The sequence below is a fragment of the Strix aluco genome, chromosome 3, assembly GCF_031877795.1.
Source record: "Strix aluco isolate bStrAlu1 chromosome 3, bStrAlu1.hap1, whole genome shotgun sequence".
Classification (NCBI taxonomy): Eukaryota; Metazoa; Chordata; class Aves; order Strigiformes; family Strigidae; genus Strix; species Strix aluco.
This window is the reverse complement of record NC_133933.1, coordinates 64,169,501-64,187,362: the sequence shown is the minus strand read 5'-3', so window position 1 is coordinate 64,187,362 and position 17,862 is coordinate 64,169,501. Positions and strand designations below refer to the sequence as shown.

Sequence of the window (17,862 nt, the reverse complement as noted above, 5' to 3'; positions counted from 1 at the left end):
TATACCGTTTCCATTGACATAAGAGATGCCTCTTCCAGGTGAAAGACACAAACTTTGTCAGTCCACAAGACTTTTTACATTTCTAATTTTGTGAACAATGAACATTCACCTATCCCTGCATGCTCATAACAAACATGACCCTAGTGTCTAGGAGAGAATCTCAGTAGTGCTGCTGCTGATAATGTTTTGTTCAGGAAAAAACACTCCAGTGGCAACCAAGACTCAAAATTATGGTTGTTCAGGACTTGAAAATCAGCTCTTACATTTCTTAGTCATCCTATTTTTTCCTAACCAGGGTAAACAAAAGGCGCTGAGGAGCATTTACTTCACTGCTGCACTCCCTACCCTTCTTGAGGTTTGAAGCCTTGATGTAAAGCTCACTGAAGGCAACAGAAGAAGTATGACCGATTTTAATGGACTTTGCATCACAACTAAGATCAAATGTCCTGTCTCTTTGCTAGGAGAAGAATTTCAATGACAGCTGAAGAACTCCTCTATATTAGCAAGACAAAAAAAGTAGTTTCCTCAGGGAAAAGTAAAAATGTCTTTTAGTGTATTTAAATCATACTTTTGTGGTTTTACCATTAAATATCTGGACAAGCCTATGAAATAATGAAGGGTGCACAGCACCATACAAGGCAGCTTAACAACTAGCTACTCTCTACAGGGGATTTCCACTGTGGCTACCAAATAACTGGAAACCAATTTAAAAGAATTAGAAGTGGAGGGAGGTATCTAGAGGAGGATATGGAAAGTTAACTTTTTAATCTTTCCTTTTAGTGCGCATGGCATGAAACACAGATAGTGAAATATATGCACCAAAATCTAGCAAGTGCTTTGTATCAAACACAGATGGAGCTAATCTGCCTAATTTATGTATAAATTGCAAAATAAACTGAGGATTCAGAGAACACCTTTTAGTGATAGTTCATAGTTTCTTCCAAACTATCGAAGATTACTTCAGACTAGTAGTAGTAATTCATTCAGTTTAAGACCAATACCTTGCCATACATTTCCCAGGCATTATTTAAATCTCTTTTTGGCATCTTAAGATGGAGTGAAGTAGTGTATTAATCTTGTGTTGGCATAAAGCAAAATTTCATCCAAATCCTCACCCTTTGTACTGGGATATATATCATCCAGCACAGCTGTTCATTAATTTCCAAAACTATCTTTCTTTGCCTACATAATATCATTTTTCATCAAAGGTGGAAATAGAGCTAAACCATTTGGTTTGGAAAGATTATGATGAATAGAATAGACTATGATGGAGTATTTTGATATAAGAATTGTACCAATACAGTGAAAGAAAGATTGCTTCCTGTTTCCTGGAAAACAAAGCCATGGTGACATAGTAAAAGAAAAACTACTAATTCAAAGTAAACAAATTTGGATTTCTGACCACATTTAAACAATTCCTGATAATGTTATTAATGCTTTTTGGTTTTTAAATTTATATAAAGCATGACTTCCAATTATTCATCAATCCAGGTTCCTCACTCCTGTAGCATGAGGCAAAAAAAAAAAAAAAAAAAAAAATCACAATTAGGAAATTGTTAAGACATTGGCTATACTAGAACAAAACACAGCACCTTCAGTAACTTGTTATGATGCACTGGTTCAGTATTGAGTCAGGGGAAGGAGTTCTACCCAACTAACAACTGTTCCTATGCTTTGTTGTTATCATCTTTGTCATACTACCTCTGGTCTACCTTGAGGATCCATTTTGCTAAATACAGAAAGAGAAATACTGCCTACATGAAATGTAGCACAAAATTCCCATCAATTTCATTGCTACCAGGACTTCATCCAACATTTTCATTCCACCAGAGGCTTTGTTTCATTAACTGTTTAAAGCAAGAGATACACACAAAACCAGTGTGCATCCACTGGATAACCAGTGTAAACCAGCACTTATCCAAACCAGTAAAATTTCTTACCCATGAGCGTAACAAACAGTGCATTTCCAAAGGCAGGGATTCAGGCAGACGCGGCATTCAGAGCACACTCGATGACTGCACCCATTACATACTGCACCTCTGTTCATCAATAACCCAAGCGATTTCTGACAGCGAGCGCAAGATCTCTCCTGGTATTCATGGCTTACATTTCTTGCCCCTTTCCACCGAAGCTGCTGCAGCTGCAGTTTGAGTTTCCTAATTCCCCAGGTTAAAAAAAAAAAAAAGGAAAAAGAAGATTAAAAAAATTAAATAGACCAAAACCCCCACATAAGTCACAAGCTAGTATCATTATTAGTGGGAGATATGCCCTCGAGTCTGACCTCAACTGAGCACTGTCTGCAGGTGCCTGCACACAGCACCTTTGCACCATGACCGTATGTGCGACCACAACGGCGCACAGAGCAATAGCCTTGTATAAATGGGGCTCTGTTCATGTCAGTTATGCATGCTCAGAGCAGGGCACCAAAATGGTGCACGTGATTATGTATTCACATAAAAAAACCTGCGGCTAAATGGTGCTCCCTTTCATGTAATGATGGTTTTTATCATATTTATCCAAGAATCAAATCTTCTACCAAATAAAAATAATCATACCAAATGCATCATCTGAAAGTTAAATAAAAACCACATCAGACCAAAATATCAAAACCTCTCCCTTTCATTTAACTTTGCTTCTATTACACTTACCAATAATCAAGATCTATGTTTTTAATTGTTAGCAACATCATCAACAGTTGAAAGGGATTTTCTAAGCAATTCAAACTTCTTCTATGACCCTTTACTTACTTTTCACAGTCATTTAATATGTCCGGTAACATAAATATTTGCTGTAAACAAAGTTTAAGTTTCTACATGTAAGAGACTAAAAAATTCTAATTTAGCAACACAAATACCCTGTTTTACATGGGGATGAAATGTGACAAAACAGGGTACAAACTACAAGGAAATCCTATTTTGGATAAATTTGCTATATATCAAGGATATAAAGCAAATAAAATGCTAGAGGATTATCCCTTATCCTTCACAACTGAGATACTTGCACAGTGTGAAATAATTAAACATAATCCTTTTCCTAACCAATGACACTTACTGACACTAGTAATAACCTCCAAGACAGTGTGGTGCATTTGCTACCTGTCACATGTGAGAAGGGACAGTGATGGATTCAGCACAATGAGCAGGTATCCAATGATTCTTAACTCCAGTCTTTGCACAACAGAAGTTATACAAGCCAGTCAAAGATCTGAACATGTTCTGCATTACCAGGACTCTATAGGCATACATAGGAACATGATGAGAATGCCATAAAGCCTTCACAGAAAAAATACAGGCAGCAGCTGAGCTTTCTATGAAGGCTAGAAGTAAAATCCATCAAGCAAATTATTCATTGAACAGTATTTGCTCATCTGTACTGTAGATTAGTCAATAGGACAGTAAATCCAAGAGGATCTGGCTAACCCTTAATTTTCCCAAAGAATAAAAAGGCACTAGCTAACAAGAAGTAAAAAACAAGGAATACATCTGGAAGGCCAGCAAAGAGGAAGAAGAGTAATTCTGAGAAAGAAAGGAACAGAAATACAGGAATAGGGGAATGGCAGATACCTTATTCTTTCCTCCTCTGTTTTTCTCACCATCTGGTCACGGTGCAGGACTTCCAGAACAGCCTCTTGTTCCAATTCCTTAAGGAAGTTTAGATTAAATTCACAAGCCATTTTCCCCAAACTTCACTTATTTTGTAGACTCCTGTCCTATGGTTTTACTACATCCAGAGCGATGGACACTACTTTACAGAGTATAATGTGGTTTGAGTGTTAAGTGCCTGCGCTCTTACTTGATTGGTGATACGTTTCACTGTGTCATACCCTTAAAAAGAAAAATAACCGTGTCTGTCTTCACACAAGTCATCATTTAAGTGTCTCTGCCACCCAGGGAATATGAACAGTTAACAAGATCACAGCAGTCTTTTTCACATGAAAGAACTTCTTGTTCTTTTCTTTCTTCTTGTTCTGCTGTGAGTGGTTCCAAAAGAGATGAGAGCTTGCAGCAAGGTCCCAGAGAGGTCTTTAACTGTCACCAGATGGAGGGACAATTCACCAAGAAATGGTGTAAAGGAGTGGGGGGAATGTTTTTTTTTATTTGGTGTTGTAGATTTGGGATTTCTGGGTCTAGGGAAAAAAAAGAATACATGTTATTATCTCTTCTCCTCTCCTTTTCAAGACATTGCAAATAGTATGTGAAGACCATATTTTGCTATACTCAGACCTTTCAGGCACTAATTCAGATACAGGAGAGGTTTTTAAGACATTCCTGTTCTTCAAACAGTCTCACCATATTTTCCATTAACACGTAGCCACGTACCTTCACATTTTTTGTACAGTCAACATAAATCAACCAATAAAAGAAGCTTAAGTTAGTTTTGAATACAGGCCTACAGGCCCCATGACTGGAAAAGTCATACTGTTTGAGAAAAAAATGTCCCTTTCTAATCTCATTTTACAGAAAAGACAAAACATCACAAGCCTAAGAGGAATGAGGGAAAGACACCCTCTACAAGTCACTTCTATCTATTACCTATGTCTGTTAAGTCTAGATAAACAGTTTAATACCCAATAATGCTATTACCTTTGTTAATACACACAAACACTAGTTAAGATACAGTTTATTGCCAGTTCAATGCACTAACAATTTTGTCCCCAAACTGATGATGTTAATGTACAAATATATGAGAAGTATAAAATTAAAGCAGAATCACAACTGTATTTTGGATATATTGTGACCTTCACTTTTGTAAAACTCCAGCTAAAATAGAAAATAATTTTAATGGACTTTGCAGCAAAGTAGAGAAATAAAATCATTATTCAGTCTAATTCAGCTTACACACCATATTCAGTTTTAATACTACTCTAGCATGTGTTATAAGAAATGTAAGAGAGTTCCACTTATGGTACACCAACTATTAAAGACGCATATATGAAAACTGCTTAAGTGTTTCAAACTTAATCTGAACTAAATACATACAGTCAGGCTCTAGGACAGAAGGGTAAGGCTTTCCCAAAGCAGTTACTGATGCTTCACTCATGGACCTCAGCTGAGAATCTGACCAACTATCTGCATTACTGGATCATTATTTTAAAATACTGCAAGTTTTAAGTTTAAAAAAAAAAAAAAACACCAAAACTTCAGATATATAGTGACAATGTATTTCTGTTGGTGCAGGGAATTACTTTACATACAGCTTGTCCCAATTAACTTAATTTCCCACAAAAAAGCAGGAGGTGATAATTTGTGTTTATAAACAGTATACATTCCATTCTTTTATATTTTTACGTGAAACCTTCAGCAGACACCAAAAGGACAAAGCATTTCACAGAGGCAGTGTTAACAAAGAAAAAAAAAAAAGATTGGTTTCCTGTGGAAACAAGAGAGACAGAGATAGGCATAATCATATTTTATTTCCTTACCAACTGCAATTTCACAGGAAATTACTCAGTTGAAACCTCAAAAGGCTGAACAATTTTTTAACACAATATATGTCATTTTCAAAGGCCCCTGCATCTTTCACCTGCTTTCATCCTTTACTTCAAGAATACCTCCCAGGATTGATGAGCATGTTTAGAGCCTTCAACTCCATTTAAGTCAATACAATCTGAATGAGCAGTCAGTACAAACTTAGGGACCTCTGCACTGTACAGGACACCAAAACACCCATTACAGCATAAGTTACGCTTTCTGTAAACTCCTAGGAGTTCCAAAGGCTAGCATATCTACAACATCATCAGAAAATTCTGCTGAAGCACCAGTAAAAGCTAGAAAATTCATGATAGTCATTATTAGGTGGATCCAATAAAACCGCTCTAGTGATCTTAAAGAAAACATATAAATGTCTTATAGAGCTATTAAGAACATGTCACTGTAGAACAGCTACTAAGAGCAACATCTGCAGTTAAGCAAGCACAGAAATAGTTGCTATTTGGTATCTCCTTCAAATTCTTTAAAAAAGGACTACCTCCCTTCTTCACAGAAAGGCACAAAGTTTTCCATATTTCAAGCCTGGTTTGGGAACTGGATTTCAGATGACATCTTAGTGTATCAAAAACATTTGGGGCAAAAAGCATCTTATTTAGAGATGCATACAAATTTTTTAAAAGATCATGGTTTCATCTCTTCAACTTGCACAAACTTAAGTGGTGTGAGGGAGGGAATAGCTTCGATTCTCCCCTTGTTTCCACTTTGTCTTGCTTGCAGCTATACCCCCCTGGAAGACATAGGTTCTGCCCTAGCCAGGGCAGGATTCTTGAGAAGGGCATTCGGCCTCAGCACGTCAGTGATACAGCAAACACCATCACCCAAAACAGTTGATCTATTGCTACACTTCATATCCTATTCACAGGGATAAATCATAAGCACTGAATCTAATGCCAGCAGTAGACTGCCACAAGGGCTAGGATGGAAAGACTAGCATCATCTTCTGGCACCAAACAACAGAACAAACTTACTGCAGAGTGGAGCGCCAGGGGCCCTATGTCCTACCATATCTGCAACATGCAGAGAGATAAAAAGCTTCCATGACTCTCTCACCACTGGGCAAGATCATTACATGCTGCACAGAATAAAGCTTAAAATCCACCATGTAGCCAGCAGCTCTATCAATATTGCACCTGGACATTCCTACGGTTGTTTGGGGTTTTTTAATCTTCATAATTAAAACACAAATACAGGCTGGGCAAAGACTGGATTGAGAGCAGCCCTGAGAAGGACCTGAGAGTCATAGTGGAAGGAAAAAATATGAGCCAGCAATGTGCACTCACAGCCCAGAAAGCCAACCATATCCTGGGCTGCATCAAGAGAAGTGTGGCCAGCAGGTCAGGGGAGGTGGTTCTCTCCCTCTACTCCGCTCTCAGGAGACCCCACCTGCAGTGCTGTGTTTAGCTCTGGGGCCCCCAACATAAGAAGCTCATGGACCTGCTCAAGCAGATCCAGAGGAGGCCACAAAGATGATCAGGGGGCTGAAGCACCTCTCCTGTGAGGACAGGCTGAGTTGGGGTTGTTCAGTCTGGAGAAAAGAAGGCTCTGGGGAGACCTTATAGCAGCCTTCCAGTACTTAAAGGGGGCCTACAGGAAAACCAGAGAGGGACTTTTTACAAGGGCCTGTAGTGATAGGACAAGGGGTAATGGCTTTAAACTGAAAGAGGGTAGATTTAGATTAGATGTAAGGAAGTTGTTCTTACTGTGAGGGTGGTGAGACACTGGAACAGTTTGCCCAGAGAAGCTGTGGCTGCCCCCTCCCTGGAAGTGTTCAAGGCCAGGTTGGAACTAGATGGTCTTTAAGGTCCCTTCCAACCCAAAACATTCTATGATTCTATGAAGATTTAAGCACAGGCAATCATTGTGTTCTGTCAATTTTTCCTGCACATTCAAAGATAACTCAAAATCTATCTTAAGAATAAAGTATTATATCCCCCCAAATGGGAGATAATCCTCGTGCCCCACAATAGACACGATTACATTTCACAGAGGTGTTCAAACTGGACTGAAAAGCTCTCTACCACTGTAGAATAAGAGCTTTTCTAACACCAAAGCTGTCTGCATTAGATTAGTTTTTTGGCAGTAATAAAAACTGGTGTTTTCAGTAATGATCCTCCTTGACAGGAAAAAGCAATCTTAAAACCTTCACAGATACCCTCCTTTCATGTTTACCCACTGCACCCAGCTAGCTAGCTGTTTTATGTGGTCAGCTAACCTCAAAGCCAAGCACCTTCTATGTAAAACCAAAAGCAACAACAACCTCTTTAGTAAATACCATGACACTTCTCCCTTTGCAGCACAAAGCTCACATAAAATGTTTTGTTTAAGCATTATTTTAAAGTATGTATTTAAGATAACCCAGAGTCAGGCCTTTTGCAGGTGGATCAGTAGCTTTCTGAAACTATCATGTGAAGTCTCAAAGCCATCGTAAAGAAGATGGAATGACCAACATGGTCACATCTGAGGAGAGAAAGGTATGCACGCACACAGTGCAAGCTCAGAAGACCACAGGCTTTTTCATTTATATCAGGCTAGAATAGTATGTAGTTATATAACTGAACATCAATCAAAAGGCCTACCAAAGACAAGATTAAGTTTGGAAAAGGTAGCTTTTTTTAAAGTTTTTGAACTTAGAAATGCCTGACTTAGCAAGCTACTTTTTCTCAAAGCAATTTTGCATGTAATGTCTTATTGATCTCCTTTCAGATCTTTAAGCATTAGCAAAATAATGACAGTTAAATAAGTATAAATAAACTGATTTTTCTAAAGGCACAGCTTTCATTGACTTGAGATAATTGGATTACTTTACCACTAACTCAGAAGATGGATGTAATACATCAGTAGCTAAGACACAGATTAAGGAGGTTCACAGTAAAAATGATCACAAAAGCTCCTGGAATTTATGGGTATTTTTCTACTCTGTAGATGCCAATCACATAAGTTTATTCTTAGTTAAGAAAATTACAAGTGTAATTTTATACTACCTGGCTGCAACAGTTTAATTTTCATATCCTTGGATACACACATGCAAATTATTTATAAGTTCTTTGATAATGTTTTATCAGTTATGTGTTGTGATTTTAATAGCATCTCACCTCAGCACTTCAAGTAAAAAAAAAAAACGAACTTTTTAAGTTTTCAGTTGTCTTTCCATGAAATCTTTGCTGTCTAAAATACCAGCATTCCAGTAAGTAAAAATGCACCCCTCTGTGCAAAGTCATATGGAACACATTAAAAAGATGTCCTTACCTTTACAGCAGCCATCAAAGAAAGATGTGTGGAAGTAAACTGCTTTTAAGAGATGAGTAGCACTCTTATTGCTTATTTATCTTTCCTTAAAGAAAACCGGTGGTTGTTCTCCACCCCCTTTCCTTCCTTTGGGCACCAAAATTAGACTGACATATGCACAGAGGAGCATCCCCAAAACAGCTAAAAGCAAATGCACTCAAAGAAGAGCAATAGCATTACAACAGCTTTTGCCAAGTCTGTGGTTTTGTTACCAGCAACAGCAACAGGAATCAAAGAGAAGTTCTTAATTTTTCTAACATTAAAAAAAAGACTCAGCATAAGAGACTATAAAAGCTGACCAACATCATCAAAACATGCTCAGTCTTCAAGCCAGTCACAGGAAGAGAAGTGGCTTTGAGTGCTACATAATTTCTTTTTCTAATACTATAGATATGAAAATACAACTGACCTCAATGTCACCAGGACTTGCACAGAAAACTCCGCTTGTACGGTAAGTGGTTATTTCCTGGAAACAAAATAGTTTTCTATTCAGGTCTGAATGACAAAGCAATTAGCATACATAAAAGTTCAAAAGTATTTATTTTTTATGTATCTGTGCAAAGAAGAAAATTATTTTACCTAGAAATCTGATCTCAGATAGCAATAAAAAGTTAAAATATTATTTGGATTGGATACCCCACTTCAGTCTACTACAGAACCAAGTGTAAGTAATGAAGATCAACGTTACATCTAAATTATTTCAAAGTTTGGAAAAGAAGGCTTTTCTTGTAGGTCAATCTTCTTTTTGTTCCTGGCTCTACCAGATAAACTGTATGTATGGTGCAGAAGCTCTTCTAGTGTTTCAGGTGTTTCAAGAAATCTTTTTAGTTAAAATTCAACAAAGCACTGCAATTCTATTCACATGGCAAAATTAATCAGCCTGCAATTTTATAACCTCATTAAGTTAAATAGGTTCAAACACCTGTGTATGACACATTTAATCACCCTCTTCAGCTGTATCACTGAAGAGAAAGCAACTGTTAGTAGGTCACAGAGCTAAGCCCAACAAAGAATATTTGGGTGATCTGAGCCTTCATTTCAGGCAAAACTTCAACTAAATGAAAGACCAGAAATAACCTGATGATTGTAACTACCCACGGTGACAGATCTGTAGTATCACAAAGCCAGGCTGAGGAACGTTAGCCTTACTGCCAGCTTTCCCTTATGTTTAACCAAAGACTTAGTTGTCACACTTTTATCTCATTGTATTTTTCCCTCTCACATCTGGATGTGGAAAATTACTGCAGTATTTTATACGCACTAAGAATGTAATTAAGTTACAGACTTTTATTCTTTTGTCTAAATAAGAACCACTTGTTCAGCCTTCCCATAGGCCTCACTTTTTTGCCTCTGCTTTCTGCCTAGAGGGAGCAGTGAGTGCAGGGCTCAGTGGAGAGGGGTCAAGGGCAAGCTCATCAGCCAGCCACAGTCCCACCACATCCCAGTGGGGCAGGCAAAGCATGTGCTACCCACAGGGTGCCCACACAATCCCAAAGCAAGCTGACCGGTTGGGGTCTTCTTCAGGAGAAACAGGAGGCAGGGCCAGACATTTGACTGGAGACAAGGTCAAAATGAAGGGCCAAGGCCTGGGACAGGCCTGGAGCAGAGGGCGCAGGGGTGGAGGCCACAGCTGAGGCTGTTCAGGGCAGCTGAGGCCTGTCAGCGCACTCAGGCCCTGAGGCTGTAACTCACTCACGACCTTCTTGACACACAACATCTAAACCTGGACACAGTATTCCCTGTGAGGCCTTATTGCACAGAGTACAACAGACATGGTGTTTCCTGCGTCCTGCAAGCTGTATGTCCATTTACATGTCACAATACAGCATCTCCTTTTTTTAACAGCAGCATCATGTGACAGACTGAGGTAAATTGTACCTAATACACCCCCCTACTCTCTTGTCTATGTAACAGCTACCAAGTGAGTTGGTCCTGCTCTGTCTGCATTCATAGAGCTGGTTATTCCTGGCTCAGTATAGGCCTCTGTATTGCCCCCAGTAAGTTACTTTCTCCTTTGTTCAGACTATTTCTCCAGTTCATCCAGGCCACTCTGAACCTGAACAGCATCTTTCACTGTCTAGAGCAGCTCTCAGAGGTTGGCATCATCAGTAATTAGGGCAACCTGTAAACACCACACACCACACAAAATCCATAAACTGCGGAAAGCGTGCCCTTTCAATTTCATTGTCCAGATTCTGATTCTGGCTGCTAAAAATAACAGGATCTGCTTAAACTGTAAGAATTCAGATATTCTTCATGTTTTTCCATTTTGTTTTTCAGTTCCCAGGCATACATTGATACCAAAAACTTAAACAATAATATATCAATAATAGGCCCCTTTGTATAAGCTCTGTACCGACAAGATAAGCAAGCCTACACCCGAAGAGCGACCCTTCCCCGATTCAGTACGCTTTGTACTGTCAAGATAAGCAAGCCTGCGTGTGTTGATGCAGTCTCACAATGTATACATTAGATTTCCTGGAAATAGGCAGGTATTTAACATATGCATTAGATTCCCCAGAAATGAGTACTTCTCGGGAATTATATAAATATTCATTTTTTAAATGTATATAATGAGTGTGCCTTTGTCTTTCCGTATGCACATAAGGTGGAGTGCATCCGGCACTGCAATAAAGAGAATGCCTGCTTCTTAATGCTACATTGGTGTTAAGAGGTTTATTCCCGATTTCGGTGACAACATGACATGCTCAGGCCTTCTTTTCAAGCTCAGTTTCCAGAAACAAGATGGGTCCCAGGGAAGGGCCTCTGGGACCCATCTCTCTCCAGGTGTGCCCGCTGAACACAAACGGCAAGCTGTCTGGATGAAAAACACAACCGCAACAAGCAGCCTTCTCTATCTCAGACCCTAGCTTTGGGGCGTTTGACAAGGCGATGGCGGTCCCAGCACCCCACCGAGCAGCATCTCCCCGACAGGGTTCCGGCCAGGCCTCCCCCGCGCTGTCGCTATGGAAACCGCGCCATCTTGGAGGGCGCTGGGCAGGCCGCGCCCCCTAGCGGCGGTTGACGCAGCGACAGCGGCGCTCCCCGTTGCTACGCACCCGAGACGCGCAGAGCGCACTGCGCAGGCGTAAAGAGACCGGCGGGGTGGGGGCAGCGGGGCAGGAGTGCGCATGCGCACTGCCAACGGGCCGGGCAGGGGAGCGCCCGGCTGTACGGAACCGAGGCAGAGGCGCGCGCGGCGCGCAGGCGTAGAGCGCCGAGCGGCCCCGGTGGTCGGGCGCCGCCTCCCGCGGGCAGCGCTGCGCAAGCGCCGCAGCCCGGCGCGGGCGGGGGTGCGGGGCCAGAGGCGCAGGCGCACTGTGAGCAGCGGCCGGCGCGTGGGGTGGTGCCGGTGCCGGGGTGTCGGTTGCGGTGTGAGGGGCTCCACCGGGAAGATGGACGACTTCCAGTCGGGGGAGGAGGTAACGGATCGGGCCGGGGGGGCGGGAGGAGGGCAGCTTCGGGGCTGCCCCCGGGCTTCCTCTGTCGGGAGGTTGCGGGCTGGCGGAGGGTCGAAGGCGGTACCTGTCCGCCCCGGTCTCCCCTGGGCGAGCGCGGGGCCATTGGGAGCCCCCTGCCGCCCTGCCTCGGGGGGACGCCGGGCGTTGGCGGGTGTCTCCGAGCCGCGCGTCCCGGGCAACGGCAAGAGACAGGCCCAGCCTTTGTTCCTACCGCCCGGCCGCGCGGGGCTGCCCGCCCACCGCCCCCCGGGCGGGCCGGAGCCGTCCCGGGAGCTCGCCGGCCCTGCGGAGGTGTGCGCAGATCTGGTTCCCGGCCGGGCCGGTGGGCCAGCCCCTCGTCTGCGTTTCGGGTGCTCGCTGGGCGCCTCTCCTTTGGCGCCCACCCATGCCGGTTTCTCTCCCGAAAGCTGCCGCTGCAGATCACTTGGAGAAAACGCTCGCGAGGGGTATCGTGGCTTCTGGCTTCACCGGCAGGATGAAGCCGGGTGCTGTGGTAGAAGGTTTACTGGTACCGTTTAGATCAGTGGAAGACTCGAATAAGCTATTTTTGTGCGGAAAGACGAGTTCAGGTAGGTAGACTCCATGTTACAGGCACGCTAATGAGACATTATACCCCATTAATGAAGATGCAAAGTCGGATAAATCAAGGGTCTTTATCATGCTAAATGACTGCCCAGCAAGTGTTGCACTTGCAGAGGGACAGTTTTTCCGAGCTGTGACAATTTGCTGCATTGTTCTTAAACAGCTGCATTGTGACTTGGTTAGACAATAGCAAAGCAGTGGTAGGAATGAAGGTGTGTCAGGCTTGTGCTATTATAAAAGCCTTGTCCTCGTTATTGGGCCTGGCCCGTGTTATACAGTTACAGATATTTAAAAAATATATATATAATTAACATTCTTGAACATCATTCTTATAACTGGTTTCAAAAATGTCTTCAGAGTTACTAAAAAATAATACTGTTTTGCAGTTTGCATTTGTTGCCTGGAAGCACCCCTTTTAAACAAGGTATCAGAAACATCACATCGGCTTTCCTTGAGCCAGAGGGCTAGCGCAGGGAAATCATAAAGCTTCTGATTTTTTTTCCCTTTATTTTTAATACACAAGGTGTTTATATAATCTTATTAAAAGATGGACTAGTAGTGTTGTGTTATTTGACAGCTCAGTTACGGCACATAAATCACAAAGCTGAATAATCAGAACTTTGTGTTCTGTTTTGTCATGCATCTAAACCCATATACACTCTCATCCCAGAAAAGAAGGAGGTCAAGAAGTAACAGCAACTCTAAAACCAAATTCTCAAATCTATGGCTCTTTCCCACTTGTTTCAGTACAAATTAGATACCTAAATACCTTTGAGGACTTGGGCTGAATTTAATTCAGTTTACTTTGGTGAACCACGTTTGCACTTACTCAAAGGCATTTCTGAGCAGAGTTCTAGACTTTGTGAAGAAAAAAAGTGTATATGGTTTATCATCTTGCCTGACAGCATGCTTCATGTCTGCCAGCATGTCTGGCATGCAGATTCTTAACTTAGGCTCTATGGGAAAGAGTATTTCAATAATTGTAGCTCTTATTTGGTTAAATAAACTGGTGCACCTTAGAATGTAAGCACCCATAAAATTTAGTATCATGAAAACAAATGAGGCATATTAAAATTAAATCAAAGTCAAGAAGCTGAAAATAAAAACCAGTTTGCCACAGCACATAAAAGCTTTTAAAAATGTTGAAGTGTGCGAGCAAGTTGGTGCCTCCGAATAGTTATAGAAAAGGCTTTGCCTGCGTGTCTCCTGGGGCGTGCTGTTGCTTCTGTCACCAAGATCACTCAGCTGCTCATATCTTTGTGAATGTCACTTGTCATTGAAGCCTGTTAGACTGTTCACCTTCTGACCAAAGGTTTATGAATATACTGTTGAAATTCTCCTGAGCAGGTGTAACTGCGTCCTGCCTGCACACCTGAATTACACTGTTAAACACGTTCAGCAGCTGGAGAAGCTGACAGACCTCCCAGTGAAAACTCAGCCAACATATGCTTGATTAGGTTCATTCTGAAATCCTTATTCGGCCTTCTGAAGTTAATTAGCTTGCTGTTATGAGCATTTCTTTTGTCTGATTCGTTTCTTCTGGTTTGTGAGGTGAGGCTGTGAGTTACCAGTAGTAAAAACTCGGTCCCTGGCCGTGAGGGATCCTGCCTGTTAGAGCTCCCTGGCCGTTTGAACGGCTGCGGGGGTGTGTTGGGCTGCCCCCCGCAGTGGTGGCGACTTGGTTTAACCACCTTACATGGGCGGCAGCAATACTGGAGGGACTAAAACAGGAAAGCATACCAACCATACAAGTAAACAGGTAGCAGTTTCAAGATTAGTAAAATGTTAGGGTCATCTTTGTCCCGATTCCACATCCTTACTCTCTACTTCCCAGAGCCTGAGAGAAGGCTGAAGGTGGTGGGTAGTCCAGCAAGCTAGATTTCCCATTTGGTTTCCAAGGGGCAGTTCTCTTCTTATCCCCTGCTGAGATTGTCATGACAGCTTTTCCTTGAGTTGTGAATTGATGTTTTGTCTGCATCAGTGCCCTGGAGATGTCAGTTTCATTTAACTGTAAGCTGTGTCTGCACACTCAGGTTATCTCTGCAAGCCCACTGTGAATTGTAGACATTAATGCTTATTGTAGAATGAGAATATATGTGTACAGAAGTGCTATAGATATTGTTTTAAAATACTTTCAATTTAAAATTTGAAAACTTTGACTCAAAAGGCTAGCCAGTATTAGTTCATCTGTTACTTTCCATTACTTTGCTAAGAATGTTAACTTGACTGGGTTCAGGAAGCCAGAGGACATATGAGCAAATAAAGGAAGACTCGGTATCTTCTGACTTGCAAGAAATCTGACAAGCATAAATTAAGCTTCTAGTGCATGTTCTTAACAAAGCTGAAACTCTGTAAGCAGAAGAATGTGTCCACTGATTGTTTAAAATTCTACTTTCTTGTAGACTTCCTTTGTTGTTGATGAAGTCAGTGGCATCATTAAAGAGGTAAACTTAACATTTTCATTTTGGTGGTGTAGAAGTGTAGTATGCTGTGTGCTGAAAGGTATTCAAGAAAATCTGATAACTGATATGTAATAGATTTCTAAATAGGTTGCTTTCAAAGTATAGATAATTGTTGATTTAACCAATGTATATACTTCAAGTGGAAATGATACCTAGCTTTAGCTGTGATATGTATTACAAATCTGAGAGATAATTAAAATAATTTCATATGCTCCTCTCTGGTTGCAGTGTATCCCTGTTAGAATTTCTAGGGTAATATTTTATGTTAAACCCTGTAGAGATAGATTTTATGTTTTGGTAACGTAGAGGGTGGGGTTTTTTATAGGCTGTCTGCATATGCATGTCAGTGTGTTCTTTTGTGATGCTTTTCCTCCAGAAGGAGTTCTTGTTTGTTTGAAATGATTGAGCTATTACTGTTGCTAAGAAACATGAATTTCCTGTCAAGAAAATTTCCAGAGGAATTTTTTTTTTTTGCATCCAGAATTCCTTTCGTAGAGCACACTAGTGCAATCTTTTTCTTGTTGCAAAACAACTGCTTTGGTCAGACTCTGTAAATTGAATACACATGCTTTAATACATGCTCATATCTTTTCTGAATCTGAAATAATTTTGTGGTTATTTTTTAAATAATTTATGTGAGGAAAAAAATGTATCAATGAAAAACATGCGGCTTTAAAGCCCTTTTATTTGTATCTTAAAGGGGAAACAACCCTCATAAGTAAAATGAATTATTTGGCTGAAAGCTTCTGCTGTATTAGTAACCAGCAACTATGGGTCTTTTGTTTTGATTTGGGGTTTTGTTTCCCAAAAACGATTCTGCTGAAAAATGTGAAGTTCATTTCCATAGAAGAATATGTGTGAATAAGGCATTGTTGTCTGTATTTTTTCAATCTCTTCAGGACTGCTTAAATGCAAGACCCTTTTCATAACTCTGGCTTGGGGACATTGGGATAGGAGTTACAAATAATCAAAATATTACAAAATGAAGAGAAGGTGGAACCTATAATGATTTCCCCTATGCCTGACTCAAACTCTGACCTGCAGGGTTTTTTAATAATTGAAAACACTTTCACCAATTGGTATGGACAAGCAGTATTTAGGATTTTTTTCTGTAGGTATGGAGTGTCATCTTTAGAGCTCCATGTTGGAATGGCTTAATGGGTGCCTGGTAGACTGGTAATGGTGCAGCTTCCTTCATGTGTTTGTCGCCAATAGGCCATAGAAAGTGCGATAGGTGGCAATGCCTACCAGCACAGCAAAGTGAACCAGTGGACAACAAGTGTGGTGGAACAAACACTGAGCCAACTCACAAAGCTGGGGAAGCCTTTCAAGTACATTGGTGAGCTCAACTTTCTCTTTTCTGTTAAAGCTGGTACAGTCAAGTGCACTGATGGGTAGGGGGTGGGGGAAGATCTTAGCAAGAGTCATGTCTGTAAACTACTCATAAGCTTGTATGTATGCATATGTGTGTATGTATGTACTGTGCTAAGCAAAAATGTAGCTAAATGGTAATTAATGTTAGTGATAAATTAATAAAAGCTTCTCTACTGACTAACAGTGACCTGTGTGATTATGCAAAAGAATGGTGCTGGGCTACATACAGCAAGCTCTTGCTTCTGGGACAACTCCAGTGATGGTAAGGAACACAACTGTTGGATTTTTCAGCTTGCAACTTTAATGCTAAGGCTAGGCAGTACACTTTTTTCTTCCAGGTGCTAGAGTTTTGGAGTAATAGCATGCAGTTTGGTATTTTTTCCATTTGGCTCTGATGAATCTCTCTGCTATATATGAAATGCTTAGCTGTTGTGAAAGCTTCATTCTTAAGATTCTTCATGTAAACAGTTACAAACATGCATATAAGGGCATGCATTTAATCACTGTAACTTTTCTCTGTCTCTGAAACCCTTTTTTGTATTTGTAGGAACCTGCACTGTGAGATGGGAGAATAAGACTATGTACTGTATTGTCAGTGCCTTTGGACTTGCAATATAATTGCCTTGAAATCAATCATCCTTCTCTTTTCTAATCCAGCACTTGATTCCATCTCTACTCAAAACTGTGAATACACTGAACAACTTCTGGTTTTAATGTACTTTTTAAGTCACTTTTTTTTTTTCAAACTTAGAAATGTGAAAACATGCTGTTACATGGTTTATGTTTGTACTTAGTATCGGACCAGTGTTGCCATACTGTCTTAACACTTCAAGAACTTCTCTTCAAGGTGCTAATACTGAAATCTGCTGCAGTGTAAACACTTTCTCTAGATTTCTTTTTTAAGACCAATATAAATGAGACACTGACTTTCACACTTTGTACTCTTGGTTAGCATTAAATTATTTGAATTCATAACCATTGGTGTGACTCATTTAAACTTAACTCTTTTTGTTGTTAAAAAAAAAGTTCCAATTCTTTTAATTGTCTTCAAGGTAGCTGAATACAAAGCACTTCTATAATTTTGCCAGAGTTGGTTGCTACAGAATGAGATGATTATCAGAAAGTAACTTGGCTGCATTTTTGGGATCTGTTTATTCTGATTGTGTGGTATTCAGGGCTTGGAATGATAATAGAAATAACTGTCTATAT

At 40.7% G+C, this 17,862-nt stretch overlaps 2 protein-coding genes across 3 annotated transcripts in view; one reads left to right on the top strand and one right to left on the bottom strand.

Moving 5' to 3' along the window:
- Positions 1 to 8,878, bottom strand: part of SYTL3 (synaptotagmin like 3) — a 37,654-nt gene extending 28,776 nt beyond the window's left edge. For both annotated transcript variants that reach the window (XM_074818873.1, XM_074818874.1), the window contains exons 1-3: positions 8,736 to 8,878; positions 3,564 to 4,126; positions 1,941 to 2,156 (exon numbers count right to left, since the gene is read on the bottom strand). In XM_074818873.1, coding sequence (XP_074674974.1) covers positions 1,941 to 2,156; positions 3,564 to 3,673 — 326 coding nt within the window. In that variant the 5' untranslated portion in view covers positions 3,674 to 4,126; positions 8,736 to 8,878. The remainder of the gene's footprint in view (positions 1 to 1,940; positions 2,157 to 3,563; positions 4,127 to 8,735) is intronic.
- A 3,198-nt stretch (positions 8,879 to 12,076) lies between these two features.
- On the top strand, positions 12,077 to 17,628 carry DYNLT1 (dynein light chain Tctex-type 1). Its single transcript, XM_074818872.1, has 5 exons — positions 12,077 to 12,196; positions 15,220 to 15,261; positions 16,495 to 16,618; positions 16,838 to 16,915; positions 17,201 to 17,628. Exons 1-5 carry the CDS (start codon positions 12,170 to 12,172, stop codon positions 17,269 to 17,271), a joined length of 342 nt encoding a protein of 113 aa, XP_074674973.1. The 5' UTR covers positions 12,077 to 12,169; the 3' UTR covers positions 17,272 to 17,628.
- The last annotated feature ends 234 nt before the right edge of the window (positions 17,629 to 17,862 follow it).

What these genes read in the sequence shown, in the direction of transcription:
- DYNLT1 (XM_074818872.1), top strand. Translation starts at nt 12,170, where the DNA reads ATGGACGACTTCCAGTCGGGGGAGGAG. An exon ending in TCAGTGGCATCATTAAAGAG is followed by an intron (nt 15,262 to 16,494) that starts GTAAACTTAACA and finishes TGTCGCCAATAG; the next exon opens with GCCATAGAAAGTGCGATAGG. An exon ending in CTGGGACAACTCCAGTGATG is followed by an intron (nt 16,916 to 17,200) that starts GTAAGGAACACA and finishes TTGTATTTGTAG; the next exon opens with GAACCTGCACTGTGAGATGG.